Here is a 16,753-nt window from a genome sequence, read left to right as displayed (position 1 = left end):
TTCCAGCTGTATCAACCATCAAGTGGAATTTCTGACAATCTCAAGCAGAAACCTTAGCAAGTGGAAGGAGAGGGAAAAAGAAACTGCCTTTCTCCTTCCCTCTCTGGGAGAGTGCAGAGCAGTTCTGTAGCCCGACTCTCCTGCTGCTGTGTTGGCAGGACAGCTGCACCAGACTGACCTGGCTCTGTGACAGATGGGAAGGGAGCACAGGAAACTTTTAAAGGGTCATCGTGGGAGTTGGTCCTGCTATGTTAAAAGCACAGTATAGCTCTGCTATGTAAGAGAAGTCTTTTGATATCACTCAAGCAAACAATAGTCTTTCTTCAGTGCTGAATTACAGTGAAGAATCCCCCTGTTGTAGTGCTCGACTTGAGGATTTTTTTTTTTTTTTGAGATCCATTTATATCAGTTTTGTGCAAGCAACTAAATCCAAGCTCATCCTTAACCCAAAGCCCTCAACTAGCACTCCAGCTCAGCATGTCCTCTCTTGCAGAGCACCAGCCTCCATACATCATTGCAGTATTGCCACGATACGTGGAGATCCGAACACTCGAACCAAGGCTTCTGGTCCAGAGCATTGAGTTGCAAAGGCCTCGCTTCATTACATCAGGGGGGTAAGGGATTTCTCTTTTCACTGTGGCTGCTGTGTTGTTCCCAGCTCCCTGTATCATTGTAAATCCCGTGCCTACTTACCAATATTCTTCCTTCTCCAGATCAAACATTATCTATGTGGCCAGCAATCATTTTGTTTGGAGACTCATTCCTGTCCCCATGGCAACCCAAATCCAACAGCTTCTCCAGGACAAGCAGTTTGAATTGGCTCTGCAGCTAGCGGTGAGTCTTGTTCCTTAGATTTGGGAAGCAGACTGCTTCCCTTAGCATTTTTTTAAGCAGCTGAGCATTGTCTAGAGATTGGTGTTTAGACTGTATTTAGATCTACGTTTATATAAATGAAGAGTAAGCCAGGAGGGATTGATTCAGGGTTTCAGTCCACCTTCAAATATCAATCGTGTTCAAGTGTAGAGTGAATATCAGTTATAATGGTGTCTTCTAGAAAGTAATGAAAGAATAAAATAATTAAATGGTTTGGAACAATTAAAGACAGTGCATACATTAACAAATGTCGTAATACTGTCTGATTGAATGGAACCACTAGAGGGCCCTCAGTTCTTTCATCAGTAAATTCCTTTGGCATATGTAAGCCTTCCTCAATCTCTGGAATCGCCTCTCTTGTTACGTTGACCCTTACATTGCACAACTGCAGCCTTCTGTCTACTGTGGCCACTGGGCTAGTCTGTCACAACAGACAACTTAGGAAAAGGAATGTTTATTTACCTTACATTTTCCAAGATCCAGAGTCCAAATGGCATAGTGCAGGCTCCATGACAAGGGCCACTCTTGGCTTTGATACCACCCAGAATGAACAGGAGTACAAAGGCATGCAGTCATGCCCACCATGAGCAGACAAGAGCGGCCAGGGCTCCTTTCATAACAGCCTTTCCCTTTGTCCCTAACGACGTGGAAACCTTCCATATGCCCTGCTTCTTGAAAGCCACCCTACTTCTCGGTATTGCCTCCTAGGAAGTAAATTCCCAACCCTATTGGGAATCTATTGGGAGACACAAACCACATTCAGATCTTTGCAGCCACTCTCCTTTGTGTTCATGTGGATTGTTGTTCCCAGCAAGGCAGCAGTGTGTCTTGTTCCATTTACTCTTGCATTGCTAGTGATTTTCCCCCTGTGTAATTTTTGAGACAAGTCTCTGTAGCCCATGCCAGTCTCAATCCTGTGGCAGTCTTCCTGCCTCATCCTCCAAGTGCTGGACTACAGGCACACCCTGACACATGTGGTTTATATGATATTTTTTAGTTTCTGCAAAGAGTAGATTTGATTTCCAAAAATGACCTTAAGTCTCTGAGCCTAAACTAGAACAGTGCTTATCTAAAGAGGTCTTGGTGATGGTAATAATCAGCTTGATTCCTGTAAACTGTCTCTAAAGGAAAAGTAACAATCACTTTTAGTTACTTATGGGACTGCTTTTGTGTGTGTGTACATGTGTGTGTACTGGTGCACATCACTGGTGTGTACACATCTGGAGGCTAGAGGCTAGCCTCAGGTGTTATGCCTCTGGACAGCCATCTACCTTGTCCCATCCCTTCCTCTCCCCACTCACCTCTGCAGAGTGTCTTAATGGGACCTGGGGCTCATCAGTTAGGCTAAGCTGGCTAGCTACCGAGCCCTAGGGAGCCTCTTCTCTCTGCCTACCCAGTACAGAAGTTGTGTGCAGTGTCTCTCGGCTTTGCTTTTTATATGGATTTAGGGATCAAACTCTTTATGACTTAAAGATCAAGCACTTTATGACTGAGTTATTTCTCCAGCCCGTGCTGGCTGTTTTAAGTGCAGCTTTTATTTTGCATATGTAAATTTTGTAGTTAAATTAGAAGTCCCACTTTAAGCTGCTAATTTTTTCAAGCCTTTTACATATATATATTGTATGTTAAATATATTTCCCCTTCTCTCATTTATTATATGTAAGTACATTGTAGCTGTCTTCAGACGCACCAGAAGAGGGAGTCAGAACTCATTACGGGTGGTTGTGAGCCACCATGTGGTTGCTGGGATTTGAACTCATGACCTTCTGAAGAGCAGTTGGTGCTCTTACCCGCTGAGCCATCTCACCAGCCCCTATTTCCCCTTCTCTCTATCCTGCCTTTTCTCCCCCTTCCCTTCCCCTGGTCCCTTTTCTCCTCCAGACAATTTTACTTCTACTTTAATGTTTGTGTGTGTGTGTGTGTGTGTGTGTGCACATGTATACACATATACACACACATATACACACACAAACCGAGGAAGGGTAGGAGTAGATTTTATGTATCTGTAAAAAAATCTAGGAACTAGGGGCTGGAGAGATGGCTCAGTGGTTAAGAGCACTGATTGTTCTTCCAGAAGTCCCAAGTTCAATTCCCAACACCCACATGGTGGCTCACAACTGTGTGTAATGAGATCAGATGCCCTCTTCTGGTGTGTCTGAAGACAGCTACAATGTATTCACATATGTAAAATAAGTAAATAATAATAAAAAAACCTAGGAACCTCAAATGAGGTAGAAAGGTATATTTATCTTTCTGAGGCTGACATAACTCAATGTATTATTTCCAGTTGTCTTCACTTTCCTGAAAACAACAGAACTGTGTTCTTATTTATGGCTGAACCCAACATCCTAGTGTGTACACATGCACTTTCCCTTTCCCTTCCTCTGTGCCAGACATCCAGGGTGATTCTGTAAGGTAGTTGTCGGGAATGGTGCTGCTATCAACACTGGTGTGCAAGTGGACCTGACTCCCTCCTCACGCACGAATGCTAAAGCGAGTCATATGGAAGATGCATGCTAAGCTTCTCTGCATTCTCCACTCTGCTTTCCATAGCGCTGGACTTGTGGACATTCCTACCAGCAGTGCATAGTCTCCCTCTTGTTCTCCCTTGCCTGAGCCTGTTGCTTCTCATTCGAATTCTGACTGCCATTTGGACTAGGCTAAACTGGAATCTTGATGTAGTTTTAATTTGCATTCCTCTGGCAGCTAGTGAGATTCAGCATTTCTTCATGTTTTTATCAGCATTCTCTATTCATCTTGGGCGTGTGTGCGTGTGTGGATACATGCATGAGCATGTGACAGAAGGTGATGATGTTAGGTGGCTCAATCACATCCTACCTTACTTTTTGAGCATGGAGATAACCAGTTTGGCTAAACTGCCTGGCCTAGGGATACTCTTCTCAACACAGGGATTCAAGTTTCATACCTGGTCAGCATCTTATTGGAGTGTTGGGGCTCTGAATTCAGGTCCTTAAATACTGGAGCCATCTTAAAGACATCTTAGTACTTAATTAAGACTGAGCCATCTCTCCAGCCCCAATGTTTTGTCTTCTTTCTTAAATTGCTTTTTTTTTAAAAGAACAATTTAGGTTTTTGCATATCTAAGTGCTTTGCCTACATGTCTGCATGTCTGCATACCATACGTGTGACATTTGCCCAAGTGAAATGATGGGATGGCCTGGCTATAATTTCAGCCTTAGAAAGTGGAGACAGATCATCCCCAGAGCAAACTGGCTAGCATGACTATCCCTATCAGCCAGCTCTGGGTTTGACTGAGAGACCCTGACTAACTGAGTAAGGTGGAAAAGTGATTGAAGATGATTCCCTGCTTCAGCCTAGTAACACACACACACACACACAAACATGCATGCACATGCCACCCAGTCACACATGCACGTGCACACACACATAAATATGGAAAAGAGAGAAAAGTGAAAACAATCTCTAGGATATTTGGAGTTACACTGACTTGAGCAGAAGGTGTGTCATAATATCTGAGAGTAAGCTTGAAAAGAGGACAGAGCCAGCTGCAGAAAGCCTTCCATGCACAGCAAGGTACAGCTGTGTGCTGACAGCTGTGGACAGTGAGGTACAGCTGTGTGCTGACAACTGTGGACTAGGGTGATGGGAGGGGAGGGAGGGAAGGAGAGGAGAGGCGAGAGAGGAAGAAAGAAACTGAGAAGGATTTTATTTATGTGTTAATCTAATTAAAATTTGTGTGTATGTACATATATATGTGTGGGGGTGTGTGTGTTTGGACGCACATGTGGAGTTCTTTCCTTTTCCCTTCCTTCTCTTCTCCTCTCTTCTCTTCCTCTTTTCTTCTCTTCTCGTCTCTTCTCTTCTCTTCTCTTTTAAGACAGATTTTCTCAATGTAGTCCTTGCTATCCTAGAATTCTCTGTTATGGGGTCCACTCAGATCCAGCACAATTCAAACATCAAGTCAATGCAGAAAAGAAAAATTTATTGTAATCAAGCTGCTAATGATTGATCAGGGATACAGACTCAGGAGCTGAGCTGCAACCCCAAGCCAGATTGTTACGGTGCTTATAAGCCTGAAAAGGTTAAACATCTGGACCAAGTTACAGTTACATTTCCGCATCCATCAGGATCCAGGATGGAGGACTTTCCTATGTGCTGCATTTCCCTTTGTGGTACACTTCCTGTCCTCATTGACTGGTGTATTCAACTGCAGCAGGGTGCATTGCCTAGCATTCTTGTCTCAACTTTCCAACCAGGATAGGTTACCCAGGGAGGTCTTGGGAACTTAGTTTATTTAATCCCTATTGAAAATGGAAACTATTCAAAGAAGGCTTCAGTTTGGTTCCTTCTTACAGACTATGTAGACCAGGTTGGCCTTGAACTCACAAAGATCCCATTGCCTCTGCCTCCCAAGTGCAGGAATTAAAGGGGTGATAAGATTTGGCCAGCTTTCCATTAATGCCCTTTTATTTGGAAACCAGGATCAAATATGGCACTTATGTTCATTTAATTAGCATATAACCTCTAGGCTGTGCAGTGTCTTCCTTTTTCCTTGTCATGGCCTTAATAGATTTCAAGGCACTAATTAGGCACTTTGTGGAAGCCCCGGTGAATTTTCATTGCACACTTACTTAATAGTGTGGGAGAAGATTGCCAGGCACCCTGTCCTGCACTTAGAGGCACCAGGCACGTGTGTGGTGTACACTCATGCATGTAAGCAAACACTCATAAAGTAAAATAATTTTTTAAAGTTATGTAACTAAGGGGCTGGAGAGATGGCTCGTAGGTTAAGAGCATTGGCTGCACTTGCAGAGGACTTAAGCTGGATTACTAGCAGTCACGTGACAGCTCACAACTATCTGTAACTCCAGTTCCAGGGTAATCTGATGCTCTCTTCCGGTCTCCATGGGTGCTGCACACATGTGGTGCACAGACATATATGCAAATAAAACACCTACATAAATAAAATTAAATATTGTCTTAATTACATAACCACATTTTAGTGTAGTTGTTTGAAGAAGTAAAAGTTTTACTAGGAGAAGATTGTCAGGCGGTCTGCACGGGTGGATGGTGCCCTTGTATATTGTAGCACCTCTACTTTCTAGGGTGGCTCATCACCTGGAATGGGCAAAGCAAATATTTGAGAGTGAATGAGCTTTTATTTCTTGTGTCTTTTCTTAGGAGATGAAAGATGACTCAGACAGTGAAAAGCAGCAGCAAATCCATCACATTAAGAACTTGTATGCCTTCAACCTCTTCTGCCAGAAGCGCTTTGATGAGTCCATGCAGGTCTTTGCTAAACTTGGCACAGGTAACAAGCAGGTGTGGCTTTGGGTTTGAAGATATGAGACCTCAGCTTCTGCTCGACCCGCCATGTCTGCTCTTTGTTGCTGCACTTCCCCTGCATGACAGACCTATCCCTCTGGAACTGTAAGCCAGATAAGCCCCTCCTTCTGTGCGTTGCCTTGGTTAGGTGACGGCATTGGGAGAGTAAGTAGTCCAGCCTGCCAGAGTTCATGCAAAACACTGGCCTCCCTGCTTCCATTTTCTCCTCTACAAATCATGCTCGTAAAAGAAGCGTACCAATGGTGCTCCCCTGGAGCATCCTATGAAGGTTATGTGAGGTGAACAGCGCAGAGTGCTGCACCATGTGTCTGCTGCTGTTACTACATCCATTTGACTCTCTTCCACACCCTTTTGTTATCTCTCCTTCCTCCTCTTACCTTCTCCCCATATTTGTCCTTGGCCAGTAACTTGGGTTCTTGGTTATGAATAGTGGAGATGAGTTCTGAGTAATTTACTAGAATCTGATCAATTGAACAGGGTTGAGTGAATCATTAGGTGGGGGGTTACAGGGACCCATAAAATTGATAGGTCAACTTCTGTTTTGTTTTGTTTTTCAAGACAGCATTTCTCTGTGTAGCCCTGACTATCCTGGAGCTTGCTCTTTAGATGCTTGCCTCAAACTCACTGAGATCTCCCTGCCTCTATCTCTGCCTCTGCGTCTCTAGTGCTGGGATTAAAGATGTGTGCAACCATTGCCACCGCCCGACTTTGGGTCAATCTTTTGTGGTACCAAAGGGATCTCTGGAGGCCTTCAAAGCAGGAAGGTGGACCAAAATTCATTTCTAGCTGCAACAGGTTGGGTGACCTTACTTCAACATAACCGCTTCCTTAGCTGTTGCCCCTACTGTCTCCATGGTACTTCATCCCCTGAAGAAGTCACTCCCTGCTAACTTACCAGTTGCTAGCACCAAAGCTCTTCAGTTAGACAGACCTTTTCCAAGGCAGCTGACTGTCATGGCTGACAAGTTGGTGCTGTTTGAGTCCTGGGTCCTCAGTCCACCCAAGTGAGTCTTCACGGAGCTGATCAAGTGCCGTGCACAACAGCTGGCTTTTCCCAGAGATGTAATCTGGAATACCCGGTAGACACCTCAGTGCCTTCTGTAACTACAATGCCTTCTGTATGCTGTTGATTTACAAGGTCATTACAGGTTTAAGACAAGGGAAAGCAGACTCCTCTTGAGGAAGGGGATATGTACAAGGACTGTGTGGGATGGACATGCACCACACTGCCCCTCAGCTTCCTATAACTTCTCAGGGTCTAGGGATCTGATCACCAGGATGAGGTCATGGCCCCATTCCCAGCCTGTGTTAGTGTAGAGAAGGAGGGTTGGCCTTCTGAATCTGAAAGCTAAGGTAGTCCTCCAGCCACAAATACAGTTTGCAAGAAGGAACTCACCAAACAGAAGCAGGTTGCTGTTGAGGAGGGAAGTGGGGCTAGAGAAATGTCTCAGTCAGATTTCAGGAGATGGCCATTACAAGCATATGAACCTGAGATCAGTCCACAGGGGCCCAGGCAATGGTATACGATTGTATGTAATCCCAGTACTGAGGCATGGAGACAGAAGCCTTCTGTGTTTGGTATTAACTGCATCTGTACTGGCAGCTTTCCCAGGTGGCTTAACTCAGCAGAAAATGTGTCCTTGAAGCTGCTAACCAGCTGCTGTTTGCATTAAAGTAGCCTTTGTAGGGGGTTTTTTGTTTCTTTGGGGTCTGGTATGGTTAAAGTGTTCATTTGTAGTTGTGAGCCAGATTGCTCTCTGTAATTTCGAAACATTAGTGATCTGGGAGACCAGTATGACTGTTGTCTACACATAAGCTAATTCATAGTAGGCAAACTCAGATGAGTCTGGAATGCCATGCTAGAGATGGCAGCCCAGCACAGGTGAGGAAGCCATATAGCAGCATGGGAAGGAAGACCCATGGCAGGCAACAGTCTCACGTGGCTAAAGTATCTTGTCCACAAACCCAGGACCCTCTACCCCCAGTGCTGCATAGTTTGAGTCCAAATGTCTGTGTTTGCTCCCTGACACTCTCTCCTATGTCCTACTGACAAGCTCCTTGCCACCACAGTCCCATGTCCTGAGGGGTCTGGATTGCATTTGAATATGAAATAGGCATCTCTACAGAGGGGGCACAGAAGGTGGCTCCATGAGCCATGCCAGGGTCCAGAGAAGAATACTCTAGGCTGAGGGAGCAGCCAGCACATATACATGAAGTGGAAAGAGTGCGCTGGCCAGCCAGCAGTGTGGGTAAACTGCCTGGCATCCTTTCTCTGAATGAGAGATATTGTTTCCTTGTTGTCCTGTGTCTGTATCCTTGGTTTTGTGTGTGTAGTGTTTTGTATGTGAGGCACATGCATGGACTCAGAACCCTCTCCTAAGTGTTGGCAGTGCCAGCTCTGCCCTTAGTGCTGGGGTGTCTAGGATAATACATTATATCACAAGTACACAAAGCCCTTGCATGTGAAGCCACTCAGTTACACCCTTGGGGCTCTGTGTGTGGTGATAAGAGTTCTCCAGGAGCAGGAAGGTCAGACATGGTGATTCAACCTGTGTGTTAGCTTGGCACCTGGGAAGTTCAGATAGTAGGATTGTACAAAGCCGTCCTGGACTACATAGTAAATTCTAGGCAAGCCTGACACGTAGTTTGAGACCCTATCTCAACAACCAAGCAAACGTAAGAAAGAAGAGGTGGGCTAGGCTCTGAAGAGTGAAAAGGAAACTGGAGTGTGAAGGAACCATGGAGACACATTCCCATCCTGTCTCCACTTTCCCCTGAGCCCAGTGCACGATTTGGTGGTGTGTAGTAGATCATGCCAGAAGAATATATTGGAGCTAGATTTCAAGGAACCTTGATGACCACAAAGGAGCTTAGCGTTTGATAGTCATAAGGTGACATTGCAAGGCCTTTTAATTTTGCAGTGCTAGAGTTGGAGCTTGGGACTTGAAGCCTTGAGCTGCCCCACATCATGGGCAGCCTCCCATCATAGGTGTCCAGAAGAATGTTAATGGACGTGGCTGTAGGTGCAGGAGACAGATGGAGGCCGAGTGTTCAGTTACACTTCTCCATAGCTGCCTACATCCTGAGCACGTGCTTTGGTGGAGGCTCCGTGGAGCGCTGCCAGCTGCTCCTATGAGTTGCCCATTCTTCTCAGTGCTTTGACAGATTCTGATCCTAAGGATCAGGGCCTTAGGTGGTTCAGATACTGTGACATGGGGTTAAGTAGGTTCTGGGAGCCTCCCAGGAAGACTTGCCTTCCAAGTCTTCAGCTTGCCAAGGACTTGTGTCCATTATGGGAGAAGTGGCCTTCCCTGCTCTGACATCTTTTCTTTTCTTTTCTCTTCTCTTCTCTCTCCTCTCCTCTTCTCTTCTCTTTTTTGTTTGGTTTTTCAAGATAGGATTTCTCTGTGTAGCCCTGGCTGTCCTGGATCTTACTCTGTTGACCAGGCTAGCCTCAAACTCACTGAGGTCTGCCTTCTTCTACCTCCTGAGATGACATTTCCTAAAGGAAAACAAAGCATAGATTGTGGGCACAAATGTTTTATGAATGTGAGAAAGATCTTTTAAGAAATCTTGATCCAAGTTTACCACTCATTTTATTCCTCTTCATACAGATGTTTTTCACATGTACACATTTTTAACAGAATTGTGATCATGTCACATACTTTATAATTACAGTGTGTATTTTATCATAACACTCATCAGCTGAAGTAAACATACTTTATTCTGCCGTTGAAGGACTTACATATTGTTTCCAAAATTGAAGTTATAAACAATGTGACTCTTTCATACACACTGTGACTTAGTATATACCAAAGGGATATACTAAGGGTAAAAAGAAAAAACTTTTTTTTTAAAGATTTATTTATTTATTTTATGTGTATGAGTACATTGTAGCTGTACAGATGGCCGTGAGCCATCATGTGGCTTCTAGAAGTTGAACTCAGGATGGCCCTGCTCGCTCCGGTGTAATACACTGTAGCTGTCTTCAGATACACCAGAAGAAGGCATCAGATCTCATCACAGGTGGTTGTGAGCCACCATGTGGTTGCTAGGATCCAAACTCAGGACATTCGGAAGAGCAGTCAGTGCTCTTACCCGCTGAGCCATCTCGCCAGCCCAAGAAAAAACTTCTTTAACGTTGCATTTTTAGTAATTGTGTTGACCATTAATATATTTCATTACATTAAATATTTATCACTTTAAAAAATTACTCTTTGTGTGTCAGTGTGCATGCACAAGTTTATTGGTCTTTTTCACTTAAATATCAGTTTTTCCATGCAAATTTTAAAAAGTCTGCTTCTTTCAGACAGTTGTTAAGTAGTCCTAATCCTGTGTGTCTGCGAGTGATGCCATTTTTGTGACATTTTATGTACAGTGTTCAGATCATAACTAGGTCACTTACTAAGTTTTTCTGAACTTAGACTCATTCCCTGGGGTGATGGGTAATCCAGGCATGCTTATGTTTTCCTGTAGTTGTAGCATTTGGGAGGCAGAGGCAGGATTGCCACAAATCTGAGGCCAGCCTTGTTTATGTAATAAGGCCCAGACCAGCTAGGGTTACACAGACTCTGTCTCAAAACAAACAAACAAACAAAAAAGAAACAACAAACCATCAGTCTGGGATTTACTTTGCTCTCATACAGTCATGTCATATTTTGTCCTTAAAATCCTGGGTTCCTTTCCTAAGGACACATGCTTTCCTTTCTTACAGATCCCACCCACGTGATGGGCTTGTACCCCGACCTACTGCCCACGGACTACAGGAAGCAACTGCAGTACCCCAACCCGCTGCCCACACTCTCTGGTGCTGAGCTGGAGAAGGCTCACTTAGCTCTCATTGACTACCTGACACAGGTAGGCCCAACACACAGGCCCGCGGGAGGGAACCTCTGCCTCGCTACGGCAGCGACAGGGCCCTAGGTGGTCCATGAGTCTATTCACTTAATAGTACCGTTGACTTTGTTATCTGTATGAATTCTTTGAGAGTTTCATGCAATGTATTTTGATCATTTTTACCTTAACTCTTTCCAAACCTCCTCCTAATTTTGTGTCCTTTAAAAAAAAAACAAAACCCAAAACTCCAATTTTTGCTCTCTCTATACTTCTAGGTGTGGGACCATCCTTTGGAGCCACACCTTTAAGAAATCTTTAACTGACAAACTCTTGTAGAAGCCAACTGCTATCCATAGCTTCTTGGTTAAGGGCGGGGCTGTTTGTTATTTGTTTGTTTAAACCAAATCTTCCTATCAGGAAGCATATTCACAGTTATTATATGGCCTAAAAGGGGTAAATTTTGATTGTTATGAACTTTTTCATGCAATACATAATTATGGGGGAGATGCCTGTAGTTTAGGAAACATAGAAAATATAAAACAAAGGGCTACAGCGGCACAAACCTTTAATCCCAGCACTTGGGAGGCAGAGGCAGGCAGATCTCTGTGAGTTCAAGACCAGCCTGATCTACATAGTGAACTCTGGACCATCAGAGCTACACACTGAAACCCTTTCTCTAAAACAAACAAACAAAAAGTATAAGCCAATACTTAGCTTAGTCACCAATGCTTAGCACTGTTTGCTTAGTTTCTTATATGTATTCATGAACTAGCCTGTATCTGAGTTAGGATTTATGCTATGTGTATGGCTGTTTTGTTGACATGTGTGTCAGTGTAGCACATGCTTTAGCAGAGGAGAGAAGAGCATCACACCCTCTGGAACAGGAGCTACAGGCAGATAGATGTGAGCTGCCATGTGCTGGGAATCGAACCCACGCCCTCTGAAGGAGAGCTAGTGCTCTTACCACTGAGCCATCTCTCTTGCCTGTTGTGTTTTTTATTAATTTCTTTATTACAAATGAAAATCAAAGTATATTTTCTGTTTTACAGTTTACAGTTTGAAGTTTACCATATATTTGGAAAGTCCTTCCTTGTCAATAATTAGTTTTCTATATTTTATGGTCTGATTTTATTTTTTTATGGACAGATAATATAAAAGTTCAAAGTCAGCACTACAACTTACCTGTCCATAAAACTTCAGTTTTATGAAATAGGGTCTCATGTAGCCCAGGCTGTCCTTGAACTCCCTATGTAGCTAAGGGTGACCTTAAACTTCTAATCCTTCATTTCCTAAGTGCTGGGAACGGACATGTGTATACCTCTACTCCCAGTGTATGTGATGGGGGTGTGTCTTGCCGACGGTACCCACCAACTGAATTGTATTCCCAGTCCCCCTTAAAGCTTCCTAACTCACAATTTGTTACAAATAGTTTCTGTTTATTTCCTGTGAACACATTTAGGTCAGAGACTTTATAGCTGTTGTTCCAGGTATCCCTGTAGGCTCTGAAAAGCATCCCTGGGAAAATTGTAATGCTGCATTTCACTGCTGCTTCAGGGTCAGTGAATGTCAGCTGGCCTGATCAGACATCTCAGCCTTGTGAGCCCTTGACTTTGAGCTCCACGTTCCAGGCTATGACTGGCAGCCTTCAAGGAGCGCACAGGCTTGTCTCATTGTGCACACTTTGGAGCCCTGGGACAAGTAAAGACAGTTCCTGTCTTTACTATATCGTATTTCTAGATGCCTGTGGCCTTTTGCTTCTGCCATTTCAGCTTTAGGAAACAGAGCACTTTCTTCCCTGGTCCTCAGTAACCTTTAGGATCCATGGCATTAAGGAGCACCAATGTTTTGCCAAATGAGACCATGGGCATTTTACCAAAGAGAAGTACATGAAGATTACGTTTTTATTGATTTTTTTTTTCATTTTGAATTGGGATCTCACTATATTGCCTAAACTGAGTTTGAATTCATGAATTTCCCCCACTCAACCTTTTGAGCAGCTGGGATTACTGCCCTGTTTCTACACCCAGCTAGCTGAGGTTTTAGAATAGTCAGAAGCTAATCTAAGGAACCGGTGTTTATGTGTGTGGGTGGAGGGGTGGGTGTGGGTGTTGGGATGTAGCTTCATGGTAAAGTGTTTGCCCGGCATATCTAAGGCCTTAGGTTGGATCTCTAGCACTGCAGAAACAAAGCAGGAGGACATCTCTGTTGTCACTGGGTCTGTGGCAATGTGATAGTCATGTCTTTTGATCTCTGGCAAAACATGAATGCTGCTATGAGATTCTTGTCCAGGGTGTGGACAAGAGCTGGTTTGGGGGCATTCAGAGTTCAACGCAGGTGATGAAGGAAGACCTACCCTGGCCCTGACCCCATGTTTTTGGAATTTTCAGAAACGGAGCCAGCTGGTAAAGAAGCTGAATGACTCTGATCACCAGTCCAGCACCTCCCCACTCATGGAAGGCACTCCCACCATCAAGTCCAAGAAGAAGTTACTACAGATCATCGACACCACTCTGCTCAAGTGCTACCTCCATGTGAGTTGCTGCAGCATGCCAGCCCTTACTCAGACTCTGGGGATGTTCCAGGGAGCTCTGTAGATCGGCACTACCAAGAGTAAGACCTCAGATGATGGAGGCCTCCTAGCCTTTGCCTGGTATCTTTGTGTTTCCTTTGATGAAGAAGATAAGTCAGATATTCATTTGGAAGTCCTTTGCCAGTAAAATTGAGGCCAGTGCCACAGGCTCAACAGGGACAGTAGTTCCTCAAGGAAAGTAACCTGTTTGTTTCCCCCAGAAAAGGCCACCTCTTGTCATCCTGCAACAAGGACCATTTGCTATATCTTATGCTTGTTATGTCCTTGCCCCTTAAACCTGGAGCAGACCTTGGCAAGTGAAGGGTGGGGTTTCCAGAAAGGAGCTTCTGCAGCTGCCCCACGTGACACCCTGTGTCAGTCAGCATCCTATCTTCCCCACAGACAAATGTGGCCCTGGTGGCTCCCTTGCTGCGCCTGGAGAACAACCACTGTCACATCGAGGAGAGTGAGCATGTGCTAAAGAAGGCTCACAAGTACAGTGAGCTAATCATCCTGTATGAGAAGAAGGGGCTCCATGAGAAAGGTGACCCGACAGGACCTTCCAGAGTCTGGGGAGGGAGGCTTCTGATATTGGCAGAATCCAATGGACCTCACATGAGGAAGAGGCTCATGGGTTTGTTCTTGGGCTTTGTGGCCAGCTCTGCAGGTGCTAGTGGACCAGTCCAAGAAAGCAAACTCACCTCTGAAAGGCCACGAGAGGACGGTGCAGTATCTGCAGCATTTGGGTGAGCCTGTTGTGGTGGTAGGTTTTGAGACAAGATCTCACTGTGGAATATTGGCTGTCCTGAAACTCACTCTGTAGACCAGGCTGGCCTCAAACTCAGAGGTTCACCTGCCTCTGCCTCCTGACTGCTGGGATTGAAGACATGTGCTTCCACACCCACATTTAAAAGCTGTAGAGGGAGCTTCTGCTTGCATAGGCATGGTCTCCCTCCATTTCTGAGTCGGGTCAGTCTCTTCCCTTGTGTTCCATCACTTCTGTTCCTCTGCCTGGCATCAGACCCACCGTGGTTAACAGTGAAACCCTTTCTTTAGTATGTGGCCAGACCATGAGAAATGAGCAGATCTGAGGCTGGTGCTTGGATCTGTCTTGTCCACAAAATGAATTCTGAGGTTACATCTACACCTGCCCACCTACCCTTCCAATCTTCTTGGACAGGCCTGACTTTTGTCAACTGTTAACAAATCTTACTTTTTTCTTTGAAGGCACAGAAAACCTACATTTGATTTTTTCCTACTCGATCTGGGTGCTAAGAGACTTCCCAGAAGATGGCCTGAAGGTAGGTCATAGGCCCCTGGCCTTGTCTGGTGCCACAGTTGATCCTGATTATATTTGGTGAGAGAGCCACAGACACAAGAAGAGTCTAGATTGCACCATTCCTTTGGAGTCACAGACTAAAGTGGGCATGTGGACAAGACTGCACATATAGAAGGAGCCTTGTTCTAAAACTGCTAGGCTCTAGCCTCAACCCCCAAAAACCAGCCAGCAGCTGGTACCTTGTCTACCCTTTCCCTCAAAGTATCTGTAGCCCCAACACTTGCAGGCCTTTGTGTTTGTGGCCCGAGTCAGAGGTTCTGCTTGTAGAACTCAGGTTCATTCTGACAGATATTCACTGAAGACCTCCCGGAGGTGGAGTCTCTGCCACGAGATCGAGTGCTCAACTTCTTGATAGAGAATTTCAAGGCTCTGGCCATTCCTTATCTGGTAAGGTACAGTTTGGTTAGTCCAAAAGACTTTAAACTTCGTATCATGGCACATATGGATCACTTAGGCAGTTCGGATTCCAGGTAGGGTCAGGTTACTTGGGTCTCAGTGGGAATATGGGAACAGTTATTTCAGCTTCCTCTGAAAAAAGCAATCCCAGGAAACCAAGCTAGGAACACTCCTCTTAGCAAAGTGTCTTGGTCTAATAGAGAACCGGGAGAACAAAAAAATGATGGCCTTTAATCTTAGCACTTGGGAGGCAGAGGCAGGCAGAAGTCTGTGGTCAACGCCAGTCTGGTCTACAGAGTGAGCTTCAGTTTAGATTGAAGAAATCGTCCCTGACATCACAGGGTTTTATCATGGTTTTTGGGAAGAGCTGCCCCTTGGTGATCTTTATAGCTTAGTTAAGCAAAAATGGGGACGATACTTGAGAGGGAGACTAGGAAATAGACTCGAGTACCAACCAGACTGACTTCCATTCTGCCTCAGGAGCACATCATCCACGTGTGGGAGGAGACAGGTTCACGGTTCCACAATTGCCTGATCCAGCTGTACTGTGAGAAAGTGCAGAGTCTGATGAAAGACTACCTCCTGTCGCTGCCCACAGGTATCACTGCCCATCCAAAGCAGGTGGGCCCCAGACCTTAGCGATCAAACAGAGCCCAATGCCTGTGTGTGGTTTGGGGAAACAGGCCCTGTTGTTCTCCAGGTAGATGGGAAGTCCTTTAGAGGAGTCAGAGACTCTGAGTGACTCCCTCAGGTAGGACAGAAGGAACCGATCTGCCTGCAAAATGACAGCTGTGTTGCTAAGAGACATGCTGACCAATGTGTTTGTCTGCTCACAGCCTTCTTTAATGTTCCATGTGTGTTTTAGAACCAGAGAGACCATGGAGTAAAAGAATTCCCCTGGAGGGCTGGAGAGATGGCTCAGTAGTTAAGAGCACTGACTGCTCTTCCAAAGGTCCTGAGTTCAAATCCCAGCAACCACATGGTGGCTCACAACCATTCATAACATGATCTAATGCTCTCTTCTGGAGTGTCTGAAGACAGCTACAATGTACTTTCATATAATAAATAATAAAAAAAAAAAATAATTTCCCTGGGAAACCTCCTTGGAGGCCTTGATAACAGGGTGACATCTCTGAGCCCTGTTTCCCTCATATGACCCACGCTGTTGCTTAACAGCACCCTGTCATATGGAGCTTGGTTTCCCTTAACAGCATCCTGTCATATGGAGCTTGGTTTCCCTTAAAGGTAAAAGTCCAGTCCCTGCTGGAGAGGAAGTGGGTGAACTGGGAGAATACCGACAAAAACTGCTCATGTTCTTGGAGATTTCCAGCTACTATGATCCAGGCCGGCTCATCTGTGACTTTCCCTTTGATGGTGAGTGTCTAGCTTAGAGCCAGAGCTGTTTCAGCTAA

At 45.0% G+C, this 16,753-nt stretch overlaps 1 protein-coding gene across 3 annotated transcripts in view; it reads left to right on the top strand.

The window, feature by feature from the left end:
* The window catches only part of Vps39 (VPS39 subunit of HOPS complex), a 38,518-nt gene that overhangs the window by 16,064 nt on the left and 5,701 nt on the right, over window positions 1–16,753 (top strand). For all 3 annotated transcript variants that reach the window (XM_031371597.1, XM_031371596.1, XM_031371598.1), the window contains 11 exons: window positions 494–614; window positions 714–834; window positions 6,037–6,166; window positions 10,916–11,058; window positions 13,425–13,568; window positions 14,009–14,150; window positions 14,266–14,352; window positions 14,834–14,907; window positions 15,234–15,332; window positions 15,822–15,939; window positions 16,587–16,715. In XM_031371597.1, the coding sequence (XP_031227457.1) occupies window positions 494–614; window positions 714–834; window positions 6,037–6,166; window positions 10,916–11,058; window positions 13,425–13,568; window positions 14,009–14,150; window positions 14,266–14,352; window positions 14,834–14,907; window positions 15,234–15,332; window positions 15,822–15,939; window positions 16,587–16,715 (1,308 nt within the window). The remainder of the gene's footprint in view (window positions 1–493; window positions 615–713; window positions 835–6,036; window positions 6,167–10,915; window positions 11,059–13,424; window positions 13,569–14,008; window positions 14,151–14,265; window positions 14,353–14,833; window positions 14,908–15,233; window positions 15,333–15,821; window positions 15,940–16,586; window positions 16,716–16,753) is intronic.

Source organism: Mastomys coucha, unplaced genomic scaffold (assembly GCF_008632895.1).
Source record: "Mastomys coucha isolate ucsf_1 unplaced genomic scaffold, UCSF_Mcou_1 pScaffold15, whole genome shotgun sequence".
Taxonomy (NCBI): domain Eukaryota; kingdom Metazoa; phylum Chordata; class Mammalia; order Rodentia; family Muridae; genus Mastomys; species Mastomys coucha.
The sequence above is the reverse complement of the archived record's forward strand: the minus strand, read 5'-3'. Positions and strand labels throughout refer to the sequence as shown.